Source organism: Passer montanus, unplaced genomic scaffold (assembly GCF_014805655.1).
Source record: "Passer montanus isolate IOZ18808 unplaced genomic scaffold, ASM1480565v1 scaffold26, whole genome shotgun sequence".
Lineage (NCBI taxonomy): Eukaryota > Metazoa > Chordata > Aves > Passeriformes > Passeridae > Passer > Passer montanus.
In genome coordinates, this window is record NW_024367261.1 from 2,673,494 (window position 1) to 2,694,256 (window position 20,763).

Consider the following 20,763-nt stretch of genomic DNA (forward strand, 5'->3'; position numbering starts at 1 on the left):
GGTCACAACACTCTGACCAAAAACTCTGTGAAGCTGGTTAGCAAAAAAGCAAACTTCCTCCTCCTCCTGTCTGCATCCTTGTTTCTCCTCTGACACTCATTTCACTGGATACAGATCCAGACTCTAGGGGGTGTTCAGGAAAGGCTATAGGAAGCTGTTAGCTCCCAGATGCACCAACATGAGCACAGACCCCAGGAGCTCACCCATCTCTGCCCAGCAGCACCTTTGGGCACTGCACAAAGCAGAAAATGTGCTATGGAAGACAGCTCTTAGCACTCCTAAAGTGATTGGAAATGTCCCTCTCATCACTATGAGATGGTGGCATTTGCAAAGCTCGCACCATGAGCAAGTTTGCTGGCACTGTAAGAGACAGGAACAGCACGGCATTGTGAGCCTCACACAGATGATGAAATTTGAGGCAAAAATTTCAGTCCTATTGAAATGGCTTAAATTCTGCTCCTAACTAAAGGTGAAGTGTTTTGATTCTCACTCTGTTTCCTACTTGTGAGTGTTACCACTACATTTGGTAGGACTAGAGAATGCTCGGCTCAGTCTCATTGTTCAAGCACACAGTTACAGGCTGGGATGCTGATCCAGGGCATTTTGGCTTGAGACCATTATCCTTTATCTAGCTGACTGCCTGGGACAGCTGTGACTAGTGGCTTTGAACATGACCACCACTCTCTCATGCATTGCTTCCTTCTGTTGAGCTCCTTTTGTTTTCCCAGACTCTTGATGCTTGGCCTCCCAGAAGTTTTAGTGCCAGCTGGCTAAGTTGACAGGGGCTGTGCAAGGCCAGAAGTGAGAGATGGCTGGCTTTGCATTAAGATCTAGAAGACCACCTTAACAATACCCAGCACTGCCCAGAGTCTGCTCAGACACGTTGTTCAAATTTCAGCCAATAATCAATACCACTACCACACCAGACATTGGTCAGAGAGTTACATATTGCTGGCTCACACTGACTGATTCAGGTTTATGTGAAACTTTAAGGTGGGAAAAAAAAAAAAAAGGTTTCTGTCAGAGAACTATTTTGTGTGATGCTTTAAGGTGAAAAAAAGAAAAAAAAAGGTTTCTGTCAGAGAACTATTTTCTTTCCTAAGCATGATGGAACCTTTTTGCTCTGTAAAACCCTTCTCTACCACACAGAAACATGAATAGAGTCAGGTATTTATCACCTAGTGGACTTGTAGTCCATCTTTGGGTTTTTTCCTACCAGGTAATGACAAGCAATGATTTTCCTGCAACACTCTAGAGAGGTCTAATTCCTTAGCTAAAGTCAATGTATTATACAGTAAAAATATGTCAACTCATTGCAGTACTCACATTAAAACTGATATATCAAAGTTAAATTCTTATAAGTATTTTACTCATAGATCACTTTGGTAGCATGAAATATGATTTAAATGCTTCTTCACTTTTGTGCACTCCTTAGGCATTTAGAAATACTTTATCCAAAGTGATAAATTAATCTTCTGGAAGATGCATAACCTGCTGAGTATCTCAGATAGGAGAGAGGTAGTCATGACACAAGTTTTACAAATGGACATGTCATGTTCTGGGTTTAAAGTTTATATTACCAACACCTTCACCTAATACACACATTTGCATATCAGATCACTGTACTCTGGATGCAGTCCTTGTTCTGCACTCTTAGTTTCTGCAGGGACTCCTATCAGAGCTTGCCTGTTGAGCTCCCAGCATGAGTCTTAGCCATCAGTTCTCCTCATAGTGCAAACAACCTGCTTTGAATCAAGCTATTTGGAGAAATATCCTCACAGAGAAAAGAGTTTAGCAGGACTTACTTTGTAACAGGAACTGAGATTGTCCGAAGGAAGAGCCACTGGCTCAAGTAATGCAGGTAAAGTCTCAGGAACCAAAGCAAAACCACCAGCAGTGCAAGCAGCCAGAAGTCTCTGGAGCGCCAGCGTGTGGCTCCCAGCTCTGAAAAGGCTGTGTACACCACGAAGTGGAAACGCTCCATAACCTGCCTGGACAGTTTCACATCATCAGTAGCAGAGCGGCAGCTAGAAATGCATAGAAACAAAACAAAGAGTCAGTCGTAAAAGCACATAAGAAGCAGCAGTTGCAGAGTCCTGCTGTACAGATAATGTAGCACAGGTTCTGATCACAACTTTGATTAATCTGACATTAAAAACAAAACAAAAGAAGTGTTTTTCATGGCAGTCTAGGTGAGAGGTGGCTTCCTCCCAGAAATCACGCCGCCACTTTTAAAAGGACAACAAATCATATTTAAAACAAAGGTTTTAAAAGCCTTTTGGTTTTATTTTTATTTTAATTTTTCTCACAAATTGTTCTCTGAGGAACACTTTATCACTTGTTTTCCTTCTGAGAAAATGGTAAAAGAACTTGTCATATTTGTACTGAAAAGTATTAATTTTACTGAAAATCTGTGAACAGCTTTTTGGCATTTGGGTAAGAGCATTTGAGTCAAAATATTTCAGGACACAGTGTGGGCTAAAACTCCTCTTTAGTTTCAAGTAAAAGAGAAAATAGAAAGGCACTTTCACTGTAAAGGATTCTGCAACTGAGTGTGGTGTGATTTTCCCTTTAAGCTAATTACTGTAGTGCTTCAAAGGAGGTGGAAGGAGGAAATGAGATGCCAAGATGCAGCCTTGGCATTATGTTTCCCAGAAACTGGAGTCTCTCAGCTGATTCAAAGCTGAAAAGACAGTAGCTTCTTTGACCTTTTAAAACTTCTAACTGCTATGCTTATTTCCACTGATTTAAATGACTAAGCAGCTGAGATGCACAACTCTAGGACTGAATATGATGTCATCACGCTCAAACTGTTATTTATATTGATTAAGGCTTCTGAAAGTTCAGAAATATAAAGGTCTTTTTGTGGAAGAAAACATGCTGGCTTTTTAAACTGTAGCATGTGACTGAAGAAGAAGCAGCAGACATACTTGCACTGTATTCTCTGCTCTCTTAAAGAACTTTCCTGTCTACACATATTTCTTAAGTAGCTGTGTACATCTCTTTCTCCAGTAGTCACAAACAGAACTGTGAATAGCAATAGAGAAGAAACTTAAAAGGTTTCTACATTTTAATCTCGTTTGAATGAGAAGGAAAAACAAACCTGCCAAATCTGCCAACCATAAGGCTGGATTTTGAGACCAGCCTTGGCATCATGTTACTCCTGATCCTCAGCCTTGAGCAAGATGCATGTGGAGGAGATGGCAGGCTGTCAGCCAGCTCCTTTGTTCAGGAGAAGGCTCATGCTTTAGTTACATGGTTGGAGAAGGAGAGGACGAGAAGTTGTCCGGGGCACAGCAACAAAAAGTAGGGTTTGGGTCACTAAAGGCCTCAAGTACAGTAACTAAAACTTTTCACAGAAAGATCAGTTGGGCTGAGAAAGCTGATTCTTGCAGTGAATGTAGGTTGATCTGTCAGGGGTTTTGAAGGTTTTTTCAAGTCATGTAGTCCATTTTGCTTATGTCCTGATCAGCCACAAAGTCCTGCTTTAGAGAAGGGCCACATCATGAATGACCTTCCTCATGTTGTAATTATTTTCCCACAGCAGCCTACAGGAACATCACAACACTTTTCATTAACATTATGAATTCATAGTCTAGGCTTGTGTGAGAAAGAGACAAAGAAAAATGTAAAATAAAAAATATAATTGACTGTGGTATTATACTACAATAACCATGGAATTCTAAATGTTCTGAACTCTGCAGCTAGATTGCACTACACTTCCTTTCATATAAAGAAGTTTTTGTCATCCTTAATAGCTTCCATCAAATTTACTCTTAAAGCATCCACTCTTTGAGAAAAGTTAATAGTGCAGGATTAACCACACTGTATTTTAGTTAGACCAAATAGTTTATTTGTAAAAAAAAAAAAAAAAAAAAAAAAGAGGAAGAAGAAGAAGAAAAGAGAAAAGAAAAAATAATACTCTTAGCTCATAAGACTCATCCTTCATCAAACAAGCAGAATTACATAGACGTTCCATCCAGCCTCACCCATGTCAGAAATCCACATCCTACAGGGATCACTGCCAATCTTTATCTCTGTGCCAAGAGCACGAGTAAACATGTATATTTTAAAAAAAATTGATTTAGCTCAACACTTCATTTTATGTAAAAATCATCTACTATTAGGTCATTTAGTCTCAATTTACTAATTGAAGCTACCTGTAAATAAGCAACACCAGGCAAAATATTCAATGGACCACCTGTAAAATGTTTCAAGAATATAAATCATTCCTCCAACCTAACACACAAACAGAGAAGGAGAGCACACAGTTCAGAGCACTAAAAATACTCAATCCTTTTTCATTCATGGCAGTCCTGGAGCACCAGGAATAGTGAAAAACCTTGGTGACCAAAACAATTGTTTGGGAAGGTGAGTAAAGCCCTTGCTCACTACAGCAGGAGCTTCCAGTGCAATCAGTCCTTTCACAGGAGCTCCATGAACACCCTTGCTCCAGCTCTGTCACTCAGTGTGTGGAAGGTGCTCTGTACACAGCGTGAGCACACCATACAAAGTGTGGCTATGGAACTTCCCTAAGGTTTAGGCAGCAATGAAAATAATATGTACTTCCACCAATCCATTGCTCCACACAATACTCCCACTTTCAAGAGGTCAAAAGAGAACTGATGTCTTCCCCTCTGTCATCCCTGCTGAGATGATGGCTCTGTCAGCCATGGGAATCTGCTCAACAAACTTATAAATGATAGTAGAGAAATTCAGAATGTGCTCACTTATCAAACCCAAAAGCCTTCCACAGAATGACCCTGCCTAAACAAGCAGAGCAGCACCTATGATGTCTTTCCTTAGTTACACCTTTCCTCTGAAAAAAGCAATAGCAGCCTAGAAACTCCACAGAAACCCAAGCTTGTTGGAAGTCAAAGAAATCAAGAAAAATATGTCCATTGGGTAAAATCAAACAACATTTGTTTTTATTTTTGTAACAGCAATTATCCTTTTTAAAACTTCACAATCTTCATCAAATGCCTTGATCACGATTTCCTGCTCTTAAATGGAAATTAAGCACTTATTTGTTTATCTTGTTGGAAGTCCAGATTCTGAATGTCATTTCTGTGCTAGGTTATACTTCCCAAGGTTATACCTTGACATGAGCACCATCAGCCAGTGGTAGAAACTGGTGGAAAATGTAGCCTACACAGTGACTCAGTGAAAGTCCCAGCCCATAACTGGAATATCTTCATTTGCTTTAAAACTAATTCAGTTGGCCCCAACTTACTTGTGAGTTTCAGGAAACTGTTCCTGAGAACTCATTAATCATGCTGTAAGGCTGTTTACTGGTTGCCACTTCAAAACACTAGGCTTAAATGACCTCTCTTATTGACTTTTTTGAAAAATTAAGGAAGGAAGAGGCAGAAACATGAAATGAAATGCACCAAACAAATGGAAACAGTCCCTTTAAATATTTTTAGCTAGTGTTAGTAGTAAAAGCTTGGGGGTGGAGTGGCACTGCTGGCAGATACAGTTTTCAGAAGAGATTTATATAAAGTTGCTGTAGGGCAACAGCATGAGAGAGCATGAGTATTACCTTTCAAAAACAAAATAACCCCTCCACCCACAAAAAAACCAAACCTTAACCCTTGAGTGAAAACTACATAAAGTTCCAAATGAGAAGCCACTTGAGCAATGGATTTATCCATGATTCCTTGGATTACTGGTAAGTAATTTGGCTGAATGTTTTTGTTCTAGGGCATTAGTTTTGCATTTTTCCTTGGGAAATGCTGCAGTAACAAACAGCAGAGACCGAATTACCATAAAAGCAGGTCAATTATTTCTATGGAAATTGTTCAGAAGGAAAGAAACGATGCACAGATTCTCTTAAGCTGCACTTGATGATGATGACAGAAAAGTAATGGCTGATGGAAGGCAGTGTGTACTGTTGGGTGACAGCTTTGTTGCTGACAAACTACGGTGAACATTTGTATAATGCACTGCAAGGCTGGCACTTAGAACTGATGGCGGGGTAGATCCTCAGCTGATGCAACCCTGCTTACTCCAGAGCTACACTGGTGCTCACCAGCTGAGGTATTCAGATCGATCCTGAATGTATCTATTATTTACATTGCGTAAAATAAGGCAAAATAAATGTTTCTTTGTCACCCATACAGACAGAGAAGATTTAAAGAGCCAATGCAGACACAAAATTAGTTTATGCAAATTACCTTCAGGGAATCATATGCAGTCCTTACAGCCCAAGAGTCAGTGCAACACGTTTACCCAGTTCACAAACAAAAAATACTGCTTCCCACCACCACCCTAAATGGTAAGGTCCCCAAACTTAGTCCTTTATGGCTTATCAACAGAAAAGAAGAGGCAGGAAATGCTGTCCAGTGTTACTACAATGAAATGTTATCACTTTCAGGGTAAAATCACACCTGTATCTGAAGGCACATCTAAAATTAGTACACTAATACCTGTAACCCTTCAAATGGAAAGCAGTTCAAAGCACCATTGATGAAGCATGAGGCAGAAGAGAATATGGTTCATTCCTCTGAGTGCAACATAAAGATATATATAAAACACATATTTTTATTATTGTTAGAAGGACTTTATTATTATTATTGTTAGAAGGACTTTATTATTATTCCCTCTGCATAATATTCTTCCTTTTCAAGGCTCATACTGCATTACAAAGAAATTGTCTTTATCCCAGGCTGTATGGTGATGACACAAATCACTTTGCCCAATAAGCCAATGGCAGAGCTGCAAACCCAGCTCTGCTGAGTTACAGTCCATTATTCTATCCACTGGATTCCTAATAAAATATTACTTTTTTGTTTATTTGTATGCAAAGTGAATATAACCAGGGAGAGCATTTGCCAAGGATAGAGGCACTGTTTTTTCCTAGCTCTTTCCAGGACACACCTATGCTTCATATCCTTCAGTTTGCAAGCAACCAGGAAAGCAGGTATCATAAACAGTTACAAGGATTACCTAGGGGCTATCTGCTGAGAGAGAAGTAACAAAAGATCTGAGGGGACATTAGATAGTTCCTTAACATACAAATGCTCATAGGAGAATTTGCCCTACCGCTTACTGAAAAACCTGATCATGATATAGAAGAAATGCTGGAAATCATGCCATGTTTGTTTTTCAGGTACAGCTGTGTTGGGAAAAAGAAACTGCCAGAAGCAAAATCCAAAATCCAAAATCAGGGCTTTTAGGAATTAAACATTTGTGTGAAACAGGAAAAAAGAGTAATCCAATAACTGTAATAATTGTTTTTCGTTTATTGTAATGAATATGACACAAGTACGTGACTGCACCTGTAAACATCCATGCTGCCCCACCAAGCTGGGGAGGACGAGGCTGATGGTGGCTGCTCTCCTTCCAAGGTCCAGGCTGTGCCAGCTCATGGGAGACAGCCAGCAAGCAGTAAACTCTGGATCAGCTACATCTTAGGTGTGTTTGCATTACATGCATAGCCAAAAGCCAGAACAAACACAGCAGCTGAACTTTTCCCACAACACACTCATGGGGTTATGTGCTGGCACAGCTGTAGCCTTGGAGGAACCACTATGCTCTTCTGTACTGGGCGGGGGACACTCTGGGTCAGTGGGCCAAGAAATATTCATTAAAGAGGATGGGAAGAAAGTGCTGACAGATTCATATTGCTCTGGATATAACTGTGCTAGCCTGAAGATGGTGGACAGTCAGCTTTCACTATAAAAGAGTTTATGACAACAGAAAATTGGCAAAGAGCAGCAGATTCATGTCCTCAGCAGTCCCTTTACCCAACAGTGTTAGACTGGCAGAGGAGCCCATCTCCTGACTTTAGCTAACTAAGAATTTCCTAAGGGAATTAACGGAGACATTCACAAGAAGAGATTTCTTACCCAGCTGGGCAAGAAAGCATTGGACAAAGAAAGAATCACAAAATTTAAGCAGAATGGCAATAGTGCTGGAGGACAGTGTGGCTCCTTGTAGAGAGCTGGCAAAGCTTTGCACATTTCAGCTTTGAGCAGCATCTGACAATGACAAAGCAAAAATGACAAAAAACCAAATTATTATCATCATTGCTGCAGTTTAGGTAAGCAACTAAAACTTTGCCTATTTCATGCTTAACTGCATTTTCAAGAGCTTAGTGGCTTGGCAAAACAGTCTGGAAATCTTACAAGAACAGACTTTGTTAAAATATTCCAGTCTGGCTGCTTCCAGCTCTGGATGGGTACAAACATGAAGTGAAGAAATCGAGTGCAGCTTTCAGAACTTTTAAGCAGCTCTGGTTTTTATTTCATTCTAGAAAGGAACAAAAGGCAGTAGACAGCCTCTGTTATTCATCCTCATGACATGACTAGGCCAGTCAAGAAGCAAAAGGAGGCATGTAACTCCTCCCCTACTTATTGCCCTCTGACTGCTTTAAGTAAATAAGATGACAAAGAATGAATGAGAAAAAGGCACAAACCACACAGGGGAGGATGCAAGATGTCAGAGGAAGTATAGCTCTCAAAAAAACCCCAGCATTATCTGTAAAGCTGTTCACCCAGTAAGTAATGCTGAATGCTCAATCTTGTGCATGACCAATAAAACAGTGTTTAGGGACCAGAAAAGAAGTTTACAGGGTCACATTCAAGCCTATCTCAGTTAAAAAATAAATTAAAGATTACAGGAAGTGAAATGCTGGACTTAAAATGTCTATAAACATTCAGGAGAATCAAGATTTAAAACTTCTTGTTTATGTTAATAGGAGCATGTACCCTATCCAGAAGTAAAGAAATACGTATATATTTGTAGGCAGTACTTGTGCCTAAGCTAGGAGAGTCCCCTGTACCTGATGTGTGGAACCGTTTTCTACCTTGACACAGAAAACCTCCCCAAGGACATTTGCTCTGTCTGGAGAAAAAATGCAATCTTCCTCCTGACCAAATACATATCTACTTCTGAGAGCCACTAAACACTCAAACACCATCTGTGAGCTGTGCATTCATCTGTAACACACCAATTTAGCTGGCAGGCCATTGGGAAACAAGACTCCAAAGTTGCCAAGTTAAAATGGCAATCCAGCACCAGCTGAAACTCCACCAAGCTAGCAGGTGAGATTACCAAAAAAACATTGTGGCAGAGAGAGACGAAACATCAAAATAAGAAACAGCCTTGTGGAGTGGATTTTAAAAAAAAAAGTGGTGGGGAGGGAAAGGCACAGCTTTGATCTTTTCCATCCTGTGCCTAATTAGCAGCAGCATCACACTAGGAGCATGGGTCTGTACAGCTGGAGACAAACAGCCACCTTCCCTGAGTGGGAATCAACAGACTGGTGGCTGCTGTGGGCAGAGCAGGCAGAAGACACACAGCACACCACGATCCTCGGTTTCTTTCTGAAGGTCTGGCCATACAGCAACGAAACTTCATCTTACACAAACACAGACAAGCCATGAGTCAAAGCCCTTTGACTTCTGTCTGGTGCTCACAGCAACTGGATGAAACAAAAACTGAATTGCTGCATGCATTGCTTTCCTTAACACAATTAAATTGTATGTATGTGCAAGTGCTGGAGTTAGGATGACAGTTGTTAAACCAAATGCACCATTCAGTTCTTGTGCAGATCTATAATTCTTATGCTCCGAAGGAATAGGTGGGTGTAAAGATAAAAAGAAAGAAAAAAGGTTAACTTATAGGTGCAAGCTTGTGCATAAAAATGCTTCTAAAACACCATTTATGTTATTCCAGTCAGATCTCCAGAAGCTTCTGTACTGACCTGACAAAAATGACCTTTTCTTTTTCATAGAAAATTTAAAAGGAAGAACTAGGCAAAAAAAAAATAAAATGCTGGAGTCTGTGGGAACAATGGAACATGTATTTAGAGAAATCTCGACATTGGAAATTTTTTTACTCTTTATCAATTAGAGCTTTTTTGATTTTTATTATTTTGTGCAGCAACATGTCCATGAACAGAAGTGTTCGACTCAGGAATAGCCCCCATGAAGAGAATGAAGTGAGACATGAGCCAGGTAATACCAATTAGAATACAGTTAAAAATAAATCCCTGTAGATTTAAACATGGCCAGACAAGGTAATTCATGAAACTACAACAAAGTGTAATACATAAAAAAAAGAAATCTCACAAACAGAACATTGGTTGCAATGTTTAGAGTATTTACAAGGCATATGTTTTTCAAATATACCTATAAAAATTTTGGAAGAACTCTTCTTCACAGTTTGATGAAAGAGAAAAATCTTAGGTTTGAGCAGATGACTGATGCTACTACACTGCATATTACAAAAATATTTTTGCTTTAATACATGTTTTCTCAAAGAAGTAAACCTGTGTTAGGCCAGCTTAATTAAATCTTTAAGAGCCTTAAAAAAAGAAAGTAATTATGTGCATGTGCAGAATACTCTAGGATACTATTATATTTAAAACACCATTTACCAGTTATCTCAGAAAAAAACACCATTAAACAGTTATCTCAGAAAACTGAGATACTGTACAGATATCTTAAATTCAATTACATTATGAAAAACACAGTTATAGGAAATGCTAAACTGAAATATTTTAAAAATATCTTTGTAAACACAACTGAAATTATGGTGGAAATTATCCATACAATCTAGTGAAACAAAATGCATCACGTAATAACAGTATTAACTTTTTTCTTTTCAGTTTAATGCTGTGTTATTATATTTGCTGCCTATTTTAGAAAGTAATTTGTGTTGATGGCTCTGGAGAAAAACCAAGCATTAAAGAACTAATTTAATTCCTTCTGAGCTATGTTCAATTCAAAAATACTTCTTTCAGAATGTCCCAGTACTGCAGAATCTGACTAGAAATCCACCTTGAACTATGTGCACTTTGACTAACTCTCTGCCCAAGGCAAAATGATCCTGCATTCAGCAGGGTTTTATCCCGGTCTTCTAAAGGACTTACACAGAATGTACCTGATATAACTGGACCAGAATGTCAACCATGATAAGAAATTATGATCAAGACATGGAGGATACATAATGAGAACCTTATCCATTTTATAGTGGGCTGCTATTGGTGGGGGAGTACCTTTAGGGGGTTGTTTACCGAAATTAGGTCTTCTGCCTTCAAGAAAAAATACAGAAAGAAAAGAAAAAGAAAAGAAGGAAAGAAAACTATAATTCCTTGTGCAGTGCTCTCTTTCCCACTTGTTATGCTGTAAGACACAAGAGATACTAGCTGTGTTTAAGGTGTTCAGGTAGTGTTACAATAGGCTGCCTGTCTGCCTTTGGAAAGAAATTTCACAAATTTTCCTTCAGTGTGAAGACATAGTTTTATTCCTCTGGTTCCAAGGGATAAGACAGAAACTTAAAAATTGCTACAGCTTGTTTCTCAAAAATCAATGAGTGATTGCTAGCTGCACTGGGAGTTTGAGGGATATCCCCTTATCAGAGGCAATCTCTAGATAACATACTTTCCTCTACAGCCCATAGTGCATGTAAGACATGACAAGACAAATGCCAGCTTCCTTTTCTGTTGGTGTCATCTATTGATCCAGTGAAATGCTCCTCATCTGAAACTTCCTTCCCAAAGGGGACATTTGCTATAAGAAGCAAAGCGTTCTGCCTGATGCTAAGAAATCCTAAAACTTTCTGCCAATTACTGCACAGGACCATAGTAATACACATCTCTAAAAGGATTTAAAAAAAACAAAACCATAACCAACAAATCAAGCTCAAATGAGGCAGATGCCATTCTTTTCCAGTTAGAAATGTTGGTTTACAATAATGAAAATGCAATATAATGAGCTCGTGATTATTTTTTTGTGTGCTTTAGATAAAAATGTGCTCTTGGTCTATGTTTTCCTTTGGGTGAATTTCCTCTCACAGACATTCAGAACTCCTGTCCCAGATGTGACTAAGTGACTCCAGCTTGTGCCAGAACACAAAAGAGTGTCACCATGAGAAACAACAGTATCAAAGAATAACAAGAAGCAGAGAGGTAAGTAAAGGATGCTGGGGTACTGAAAGGACACTAGTCTTACAAAAAAAAAACCAAAAAAAACAAAAAAGAAAAAAACAGCTACATTTGTGCATCTATGGACAAAGAGAGAGAAAACATAATGTGCTGGCCTAAGATATCAGCACCACCAGAAAATGCTTTATCTAACTAGAGAGCAGAAAACTAAGATATAGAAAAGACACATTCCTTTAAGAATAAAATCTGACTTGTAAAAATTGAAATTTAATCAACACCCATGTGAAATTTTGCAGTTTTTAAGAGGTTTTGATATGCTCCTAGGTAAATGCAATTTCATCAGACTGAAAAAGAACAACCAAGAGAAACATTTATAAAAGAAAATAATCAAATATTTCATGGGCACTAGAATATTTTGGACTTGACACTCCCAAATAGAAGATTTGCTCAAGAGTAAAGAAGGGGCACACACTTCAGAGATGTCACTAAGCTTGTTCCTTCCATTCAAATACAAAAGCACTTATCACCCCTCATGCACAATTTCTAAAAAGAAAACATTTAAAAGAGACTCAATTCTCAGACTTCACTCATAAAATAAGCATTTTCAGGAACAAGGGAGCTGACTTTCTAGTAGGTTGGGACGGAGTGTTTCTCTCTGTGGAGGCAGCAACTGAGGTACTTCCCTTCTACCCCTCTTGGCCAACAGGTCCAGAAGTTGCTAGGGAAGACTGACAGACAGCCTTACTGCATCTACTTTGCCTTGCTAAAATATCTGGCTAAGAAATAAACTCCAGTGTTCAGGAGGCATTAGACCAAAGCTTTCCCAACAGAAGAATAATGCATTTGGGCAGAACAAAAGGCTTATTATTTTGCTGTCTTTGATAAACAACTGTTGGCAGGTATTGAACTTACCATGCAAATTAACTTCTCTGTTTGTTTGGTTTGGGCTTTTTTCTCCCCCTGTGTATATTTGCCTGAAAGGGTATTTGTAAATACTATTCTTTGTTGAAATATTTATTATTTTTTAAACTCATGGAAAATATTATTTTTAACTTTTTACAAAGATATGATTCTGCTTTTTCTTGGAACCGTTAGATTTTTCATCCAAGAACTCCAAATACCTGAAAAACATAGTGCAGCTTTTCGAAGAGCCAGATTCATCCAGACAATAAACCCAAGAAACACTTAAATAACCTCCAGGAGAATTTAGGCTATAGTTTCCTCTGCTGAAAGGAGTGGAAACCATTATTGGGGAAAGAACTGGGGGGCAACCAGTTTGCTCATCATCCATAATGAGTATTAATTTTCTACCCACAACAGAGACAATCACAATCACAACCCTAGAGGACAAAGTCCCCTTATCTTTGACCCATAAGGTTTCCCGCTACTGGTCTGAATTCAGACAGGATTACACTGACTTGTAGTACACTGGGCTCCTTTGACTTCATGTGATTCATAAGTCATTCAAACAGAGGCACGTACAAATTTGCCATATCTTTCTCAGATGGAAAAACCTACCCTTGTCAAAACTCAGGGTGACAGACTAACAGTGCTATGGGTCAGTGCTATGATGCTCTTTTCCACTCCTACAGTTCTTGATAGGATGTTTATAGAAGGATCCTTATTGCTCCTTCCTTCCTATTTAGAACTTTTTATTTAATTGCAGAGCATTGCATAATAATCACATGCATTTATACAGTCTTAATTTTGTCCAGCAAAGTAGGCTACTCACCTTCCTAGGAATTCCCATAAACTTGGTAGTAACATATGGATGCAAGAGCCTGAAGAAGTCGGGGGCAATCAGGGTGAGATTTCCAAAGATAACAAAAGAATGTCGCTGATGAAAAGCAGTTAAAATGAGACTAGAAAAAACTAAACCCGCTAAAAAACTAACTAGCTAAAACCTAAAGCAATGAGACAAACTAAAACTAAAGTTAGAACCATAAAGAGCACTGTGGTTACAGGATACAGGTGACTCTCAAAGCCTCTTCTTCAGTTCAGACAATAATGCTCTCTCAGGTCCTCTGCATTTCATAAACTCTTTTCCCTGATTAGTATGTAGCTTTGATAACCTTTATTTCCTTTAAGATCTACCTAAAACTTACATGATCCACAATGCATCAGAACTTATATTTGTATAAAATGTTAATTTTCAAATCTAGTATCATGATAGGGATGTTTTAGTTGTGTGGCCTTAACATTTGTTTAAAACACTTTACTGTTTTTTTGCTTCTGTTTTAACCTAAAGGCATATTGATTCAAGTCATATTTGATGTTATTCTTGCAGCATAGAGACTTCAAATCATCACAGAAAAAGAGAGACACAGAAGGTTTTGGTAGTTTAGTTCTTGTGTTGCATGGGTTTTTTTGTCTGCTTGTTAAATAGTTTTTGCTTTCTGTGCTCAAGGTTTGAAGGTAAAATTTACAAAGACAATGCTTTTTGACAGTGAACCTTCTGCTACATTTTTAGAAGCACTCAGCAAATTCCAGCAGCGGGTTTCTAGACACAAAAGACAAATACAACCACTCCATGATTTAGATTGGCTTTCTGTTTGTGGGTCATGAGACTCAGTGCTGAGCATGTCAGAAGTTGGCTGTGGTATTTAATGAAGGTTGTCAGCAACTTCATAGTTCCCATGGCAAAAAAAGAGTGTGCTTTGGCTTTGGTTTTGAGGCATGGGTTGTTGGGGTTTTTTCCCCCCTTTTTTCTTTTGGAGCTTTGATTGGAATCAGGGGCTGGAGTTAGTGGATAAACTCAGTTACTGCTAAAGAATCAAATTAAAAGTATGGAACAAGCTGGTCCTTTGAAAAACATTGAATTGCATAGGTTTCCCTTTTTTCAGAGGCATCATTTAACATTCAAAATAAATATTAAATTTCCCTTCAATTTGAAAGTTTAGAGTCACTCATGAAATTAGGAACAATAATCATACTCTATTATGCCCTGTCTCATGTGTGTCTCAAGAGGGCTGTGACTTGTCGTAGCATGAAGGAACCTAGAAAAATGATTACTTGCTGCTTCAAAGAAAGATGCATAGCTCAGATGCTCATTAATGAGGCAAAGGAAAATTAATTGACATGTCTAATAGTTCTTTTAATATAGCCTCTAAGCCTTGATGTGTCAATTGTCAAATTACCCCTGGCGTACTTTCTTTGTCTCAGTGATCTTGTGCTGCTTGATTTCTAGGAGAAAAAAATTAACGTTACTTTCCTTGGCCTCTCTCAGCATACTTTCTGGCCAAGGGTGTCAGGCCTGCAGAAAAATAAGATGCATGCAGCCCAGCTGCCTTAACCTCTCTCCAGATCAGGTCTAAATTCCCAGACTACAGAACTGCAGCTTTGTGATGGCTCTGTGTCAATGATGCATCTTTCCTGGGGCATACAGGGGTTAAAAAACCCACAAGCTTTAAAAAACCTAAATGTATCAGCCTTTCTACATATCCTTGCCACTCTTGTGCACTGTTTTGACTTAGGTTGGAGCTCCTTTCAGCAAGGCAGGATCCTCTCTGTCTCTGCTTCCCCAGCAATGGTCTAGCCTCAGAAAGAGACAGCCTTACCACCCTACGACAGGCTTTCATGCTTGCTCCAACATAGGCAGTGAAAGAGCATTCCTTTTAGAGCTTCCATTCTTTTCACATTATTATCACCCAATCCAGGCTGGAAAAAAAGCTGTTTCCAATCATTTGCCTGTTAGTCAAGTCTCTGCCTGACAGCAAATCCTTTGATCAAGACTGTTATACTGTGTGTATTAAGCTCATCTAAGTTTATGTAATGGAACATTGTAATTGTTGCTGCTATTTCATCAGTTGGTGTTTCTGTCCTACATGAAGTTAGGAATAAAAGGAAACAAAGAGAAGGCATATGGGTCATGTATTGCATCTGATGTTTGTAGTCTGGGACAAAAATCCATGGGATTCCCAAAATTAAACAGCATCTGAGAACTTAATATTGGCAAATTCTGTGAGCCATAATTCCAGAAACTGAAGAAACCCTGATTTCAATGTTATTTGTTTGGGGCTGTTTTTTCATACATAGATTAAGTGATGTGTTTCAGAAATTAGCCCCTTAGCACATCATAACAATAAATCTCCTAATGCAGAGGCACACTGGAAAATGATGCTCATTGTGCAGAATGAAAATCCCTGCAAAAGAGCTTGTCAGATCTTTATGATTTAAAAAAAAAAAATCATTAAGATATTTTTCATTCTGTAATAAGTAATCTTTGCCATTCTGCTTAGGGTATTCATATCCTTTGGCTTTTTTATAAGAAACAGATTTGCACGTGCTGCAGAGCATAAACACACTAGATCTAATAGTTAAGGAAGTACTTCACAAGTACTGTCCCACAGAGCTGCAAGTGTGCAGTAAGTCTGAGAGTGACAGATTTCTTGCACATTTGAAGGCTATTAGTCCACACACAATAGATTTAGCATGTCTCAGGCACAAAGGAGTCCCTTCTCATGTGCTGTAGAGCAAGACTGTACAGCCGAATGGATGCATCTGGAATTGCCACATGGGTTGTCAGAGATCCAGACATCTTGAACAAGTGTTGGAAGTCTTCAGCTTTCACCCAGGCCCAAAAGGAAGAATCTGGGAAAAGCCAGGTTCTATGAAGCTGGGTGAGAAATGAACATAAAATTCAGTAATATTTCTCTGAGTGTCCTTCTATTATGTGATAATTTTTGAATAATCCAACCAATCAGCACTAAAAATTCAGGGAATACCATAGCTATCATTGTCATGGACACTTGATTTTGACAGAAACTGAAACAAGAAAGCAGATAAAACACAGGAGAATGGGCAGAAATATCAGAGAGGGAGTTTGCAAGCACTAATAAAGGTATGGAGAAACCACCCACGTGATGCAGAATGATTGTGAAGGTCTGTCTCTATAACATTTTTCCATTATACACATTGTAACAAGAATACAATAAGGATGCTGAGACACAGACAACAATTTTCCAAGACAAGGCAAGCAAGTAGCAAGATGAGGAAATACACTTATTGCCCATTTGTTCTTCTTTCAAGCAAAATCTAATTTTTTTTTTTTTTTTTGCTGAGATGTGGGAGTTACACAAGGTAATGGACAATGCAGGCAAAGAAAACCTTACTTCATGCTGCATGAGAGCTCACCTTAACTAATACTGAAGGTATCTTAGAAGTTTTTAATTGCAGAATAGAGATGCATGAGAAGTAACTTCTCCTTCATTTGAAGGTTTTCAAAAGACAACTCTGATCCAAAATTGGGATGAAAATAGTGAAAACAAAAAAGTTCATGTATAGATATTTTGGTTAATGAAAAGACCTGTTTTGATAATTTAAACAGGCTTGAAATTATTTTGACCTTTTCAATAGAAAATTAACCCATCTTGCAGATGAAAATGTGGGGGAATAAAGTAATTTTGAACAAATGTTCTTTTTTGAAATATCAAGATGGAATATTTCTAGAGTGTCCAAACTTTGTTTCAATTTATCCTTTCCCACAATTTCATTTTTTGAAAGTCACAGTTTTCCAGTGCAAAGCGCTTTGTCCAAAAAAACCTCTCAACCATGGCAGTAATACCACACATTCTTGATTCTAATGGGGTCATACGGTTACTTCATTTCAATGGGTAGGTTGAGACAAATACTGGTAAAATACTGGTGTGTCACCCATTCTGGCACTGCTCTGGCAAGTGTTGTGACAGGTCATACAGGGCACTGAGATTGCACTCAAAGTGAGAACTGCAAGTTGAAAATACATCTTCCATTGTGTGTGATCCAAAGGACCTGGGCACTGACCTGATGCTGACAGACTGTTGTGCTCTGGCTTGGACAGAGAGCTGCCACAAGCTGTGTGGGAGGACAAAGGAATGCTTGGCAAATCCTGGAAAAGATGGGGAAGTGGAGAGCTCTACACTGAGCAAACTACCCCTGTTATGCCACTGAAAGGCAAACCCAAATTTCCACTACACAAATAGAACAGCTAAAAGGTGTTTGTGGATCTGTCTAATCAGTTAACACTGAAGTACTGAAAACTCTGGTCAGCTGCCTTCAGTGGGTTTTTGAAATATTTTTCCCACAAATCTTCCTCTCCTCCTTAGTTGCAAATAAGCTGGGACTCAATTGTAGAAAAGAGCTTGGTACAGAGAGTTGAACAATAAATTGGTTGAATTCATTATGAGCAAAGTGGAATGACAAAATGTTGGAAGCTTAAGCTGCCAGCCTATGAGACCAGCTTGCTTACAAAAGCATCCACCACCAGAATATTTAAATTCAGAATGCCAAAGGTAAGGAATGCTTCCTGTAAGCTACAGCTACTTGGGCTCTGTCACTGAAAATATGAACAAATCAGACATACATTGCTTGCCACACTTCCTTTCTGTAAACAGCACATATTTCTTCTAGTAAATAGTGCAGCTAAACTTCAGTTTCTCGGCTGATATTACTGCCCTGCTGAAGCCAGCAGACTTGAAAGCTAATTCACACTGTCAAAGTATCTGATCTGTTTTCATTTTGCTTATTTTCTTCATAAGCACTTGATGCTTTTTATTCTGCCACTACTTCTGAAGATTTTAGAATTAATAGTATGCTATCTTTCTATTGCTGTGTAAGTACTAAAGCAATATATTGCTTTTATCAGAATTATCAATTCTGATATGTCAGTAGTAGGGCAAGCCACAAAAGGGCTCTTCCAAGTACAAACCTATTTATTTGCCACTTTTCTTGTGTGCATTCTTATCCTTGAATAAAAGTCATCTCTACTGGAGATGAAAACACACAGTCTGTAGTCTTTTCTTGGATATTCCTAATGAACACATAGGGTGATGGTGTGCTCTAAGCCCAAGACTTTTACACTAGCCAGACCAGCAGACTCAGACCCAGCAGGAAAGAAGGCAACACTCAGTAAACCTGGTTCATGTGGAGGCTGTAACTTTATTAAATATGAACCACATTATGGGCTTATTTAAATTAATGGTCACAGTGGGTGCTCAACACCTCTGAAAGATCCTGCGCTAGGGCTAGCTATAAAATTTTCCATCGAGACTCCTGTGTGAAGGGGAGCTGAGACTTCTGACTAGCAGAGCTTGCCAGAAAACTGCCTTTCTGTGGGAATTTTTTTCTTGATAAAAATGTTCAGATTTTGGTGCTGGAAAAATAGAACGTTTTCCCCCTCCAGCAGTTCCTCTCATCAGAATCAGTCACCAGCTGTTCATTTGCACAAGCCCATGTGCTGTGTGAGGCATTCTTGCCCTATCACCTCATTTGGGTGTAGCAGAGCCCAATGTACCATCGTGCAGCGCAAGGGCTGACAGACCACCCTGGACATGGACATGCACAGAGCCTGCATCAGGAGCCCTGGATTCCACGGAATTGGGGGAGGGCAGAGCTGAGTGCCATCCCCTACACCCTCCCCCCACTCCAGCTGCACTCTGTGCTCTGCCAAAGAAAGCCAGGAGGATGGGGAGGGTAGGAGAGCCCCTCATGTCCCACCTTGGTCAAGGGGACCAGAAGACAGGGACTACAGAGGGTGTCACAGGACCTGCCCCTGTCACACTGGGCACGCAAGCGACAGCTTGTCTGAACTAAGTCACTTAATTCTTCTGGACTCAGTGTTCAGCTTTTTTAAAAAGATATTGTTTTCTAAGGGGTGGGAAAAGGCCTAAATTTCATTAGTAAATTAGAACTGCTAAGACTGGCTAAGGGAAAGAAGGAAGGGGTTGAACAACAACTCATGATGCTTATAAACAGTGAAAACCTCTTCAGAATACTCAGATTAAAACCAATGGAGACACTTTTCTGGCTGAAAAATAAGAGCACTGTACTGTAATTGGTTCTTGCAAGAAATTAACTGAGTCATGACGATTTTCTGCATTATTGTAATGCTTGAAGTGTCAATGTTCAATGATTGCTTTCAGCTTATAAAAATTAATTTCAGATTTTAAACATCCAAACCAATAAAGCTGCATAGAGAGAATGTCATTGAAATAAAAATTATCCCAAATATAGAGCTGGATCAACATTTGTAAAATTAACAGAAATATTGCTGAGTCATTTTAATAGCAAACAAATAAATATGCAAACATTGTGAAACAGTAGCAACTAGAAGTTTCTAATGCAAAACTAAACAAATTAAAGAAACACATAAATTGCCACATTGAGCAGTGCCAAAAGCAAATATATTTATACACAAATACTTACAAATATATCAATCTACATTTATGCTTTCACATTTTGTATAACCCCTCAATTTTGTGTAAAAGTAAAAAAATATTGAAGATGACCTGGGATCACCTAAAAAAAAGTATTTTGCGTTGAAGTATTTTATTTTCCTATTTCTGTACATTTACAATGACAAGATAATGATCCACAGAATCATTGATAAACAGCAACTGTGTCCTTTTTTATTTGCTTCCTAACACTCCTGAAAAGCTTTATAGTAAACAGTTTAGAAGATAATGAAAGGTAAAACTTCCATCTGAAAAGGTTTGATTCAACAGAATTATTGGGACAATCACTTAGGTTAAGTGTTTAGCCCAGAGGGCAGTATAAAATTTCATCAAAATTCAAACCATGCATAAATGATCTCAAACTGCAGTGTCTATTTATACCACACAACATGTTAGTCACATTTTTCACTGAAGATTGAAAGTAATGATGAAGCAACTGATAAGGATGAAAGACTGAATATGTGCTATGCCACCCATGTATAATTCAGTTAGTGGCAAACACGGATTAGAAAGTAGCCTGCACCAGTATGTGTTTTCCAACTGCCTGAGAAAAACTGTGAACCACTAACAGGGAAAGGGGACAGCAATGAAACCAAAAATATTTCATACACACAAATTAGCCAGGTAAAGAAGAGAGAGTTATTCAATCAGTGGGTCAGG

The 20,763-nt window shown here is 38.8% G+C and overlaps 1 protein-coding gene across 1 annotated transcript in view; it reads right to left on the bottom strand.

Annotated features, from left to right (window-relative positions):
* Positions 1-1,801: 1,801 nt before the first annotated feature.
* The window catches only part of LOC120503481, a 108,982-nt gene continuing 90,020 nt past the window's right edge, over positions 1,802-20,763 (bottom strand). The window contains exon 16 of the mRNA XM_039711990.1: positions 1,802-2,027. Coding sequence (XP_039567924.1) covers positions 1,802-2,027 — 226 coding nt within the window. The remainder of the gene's footprint in view (positions 2,028-20,763) is intronic.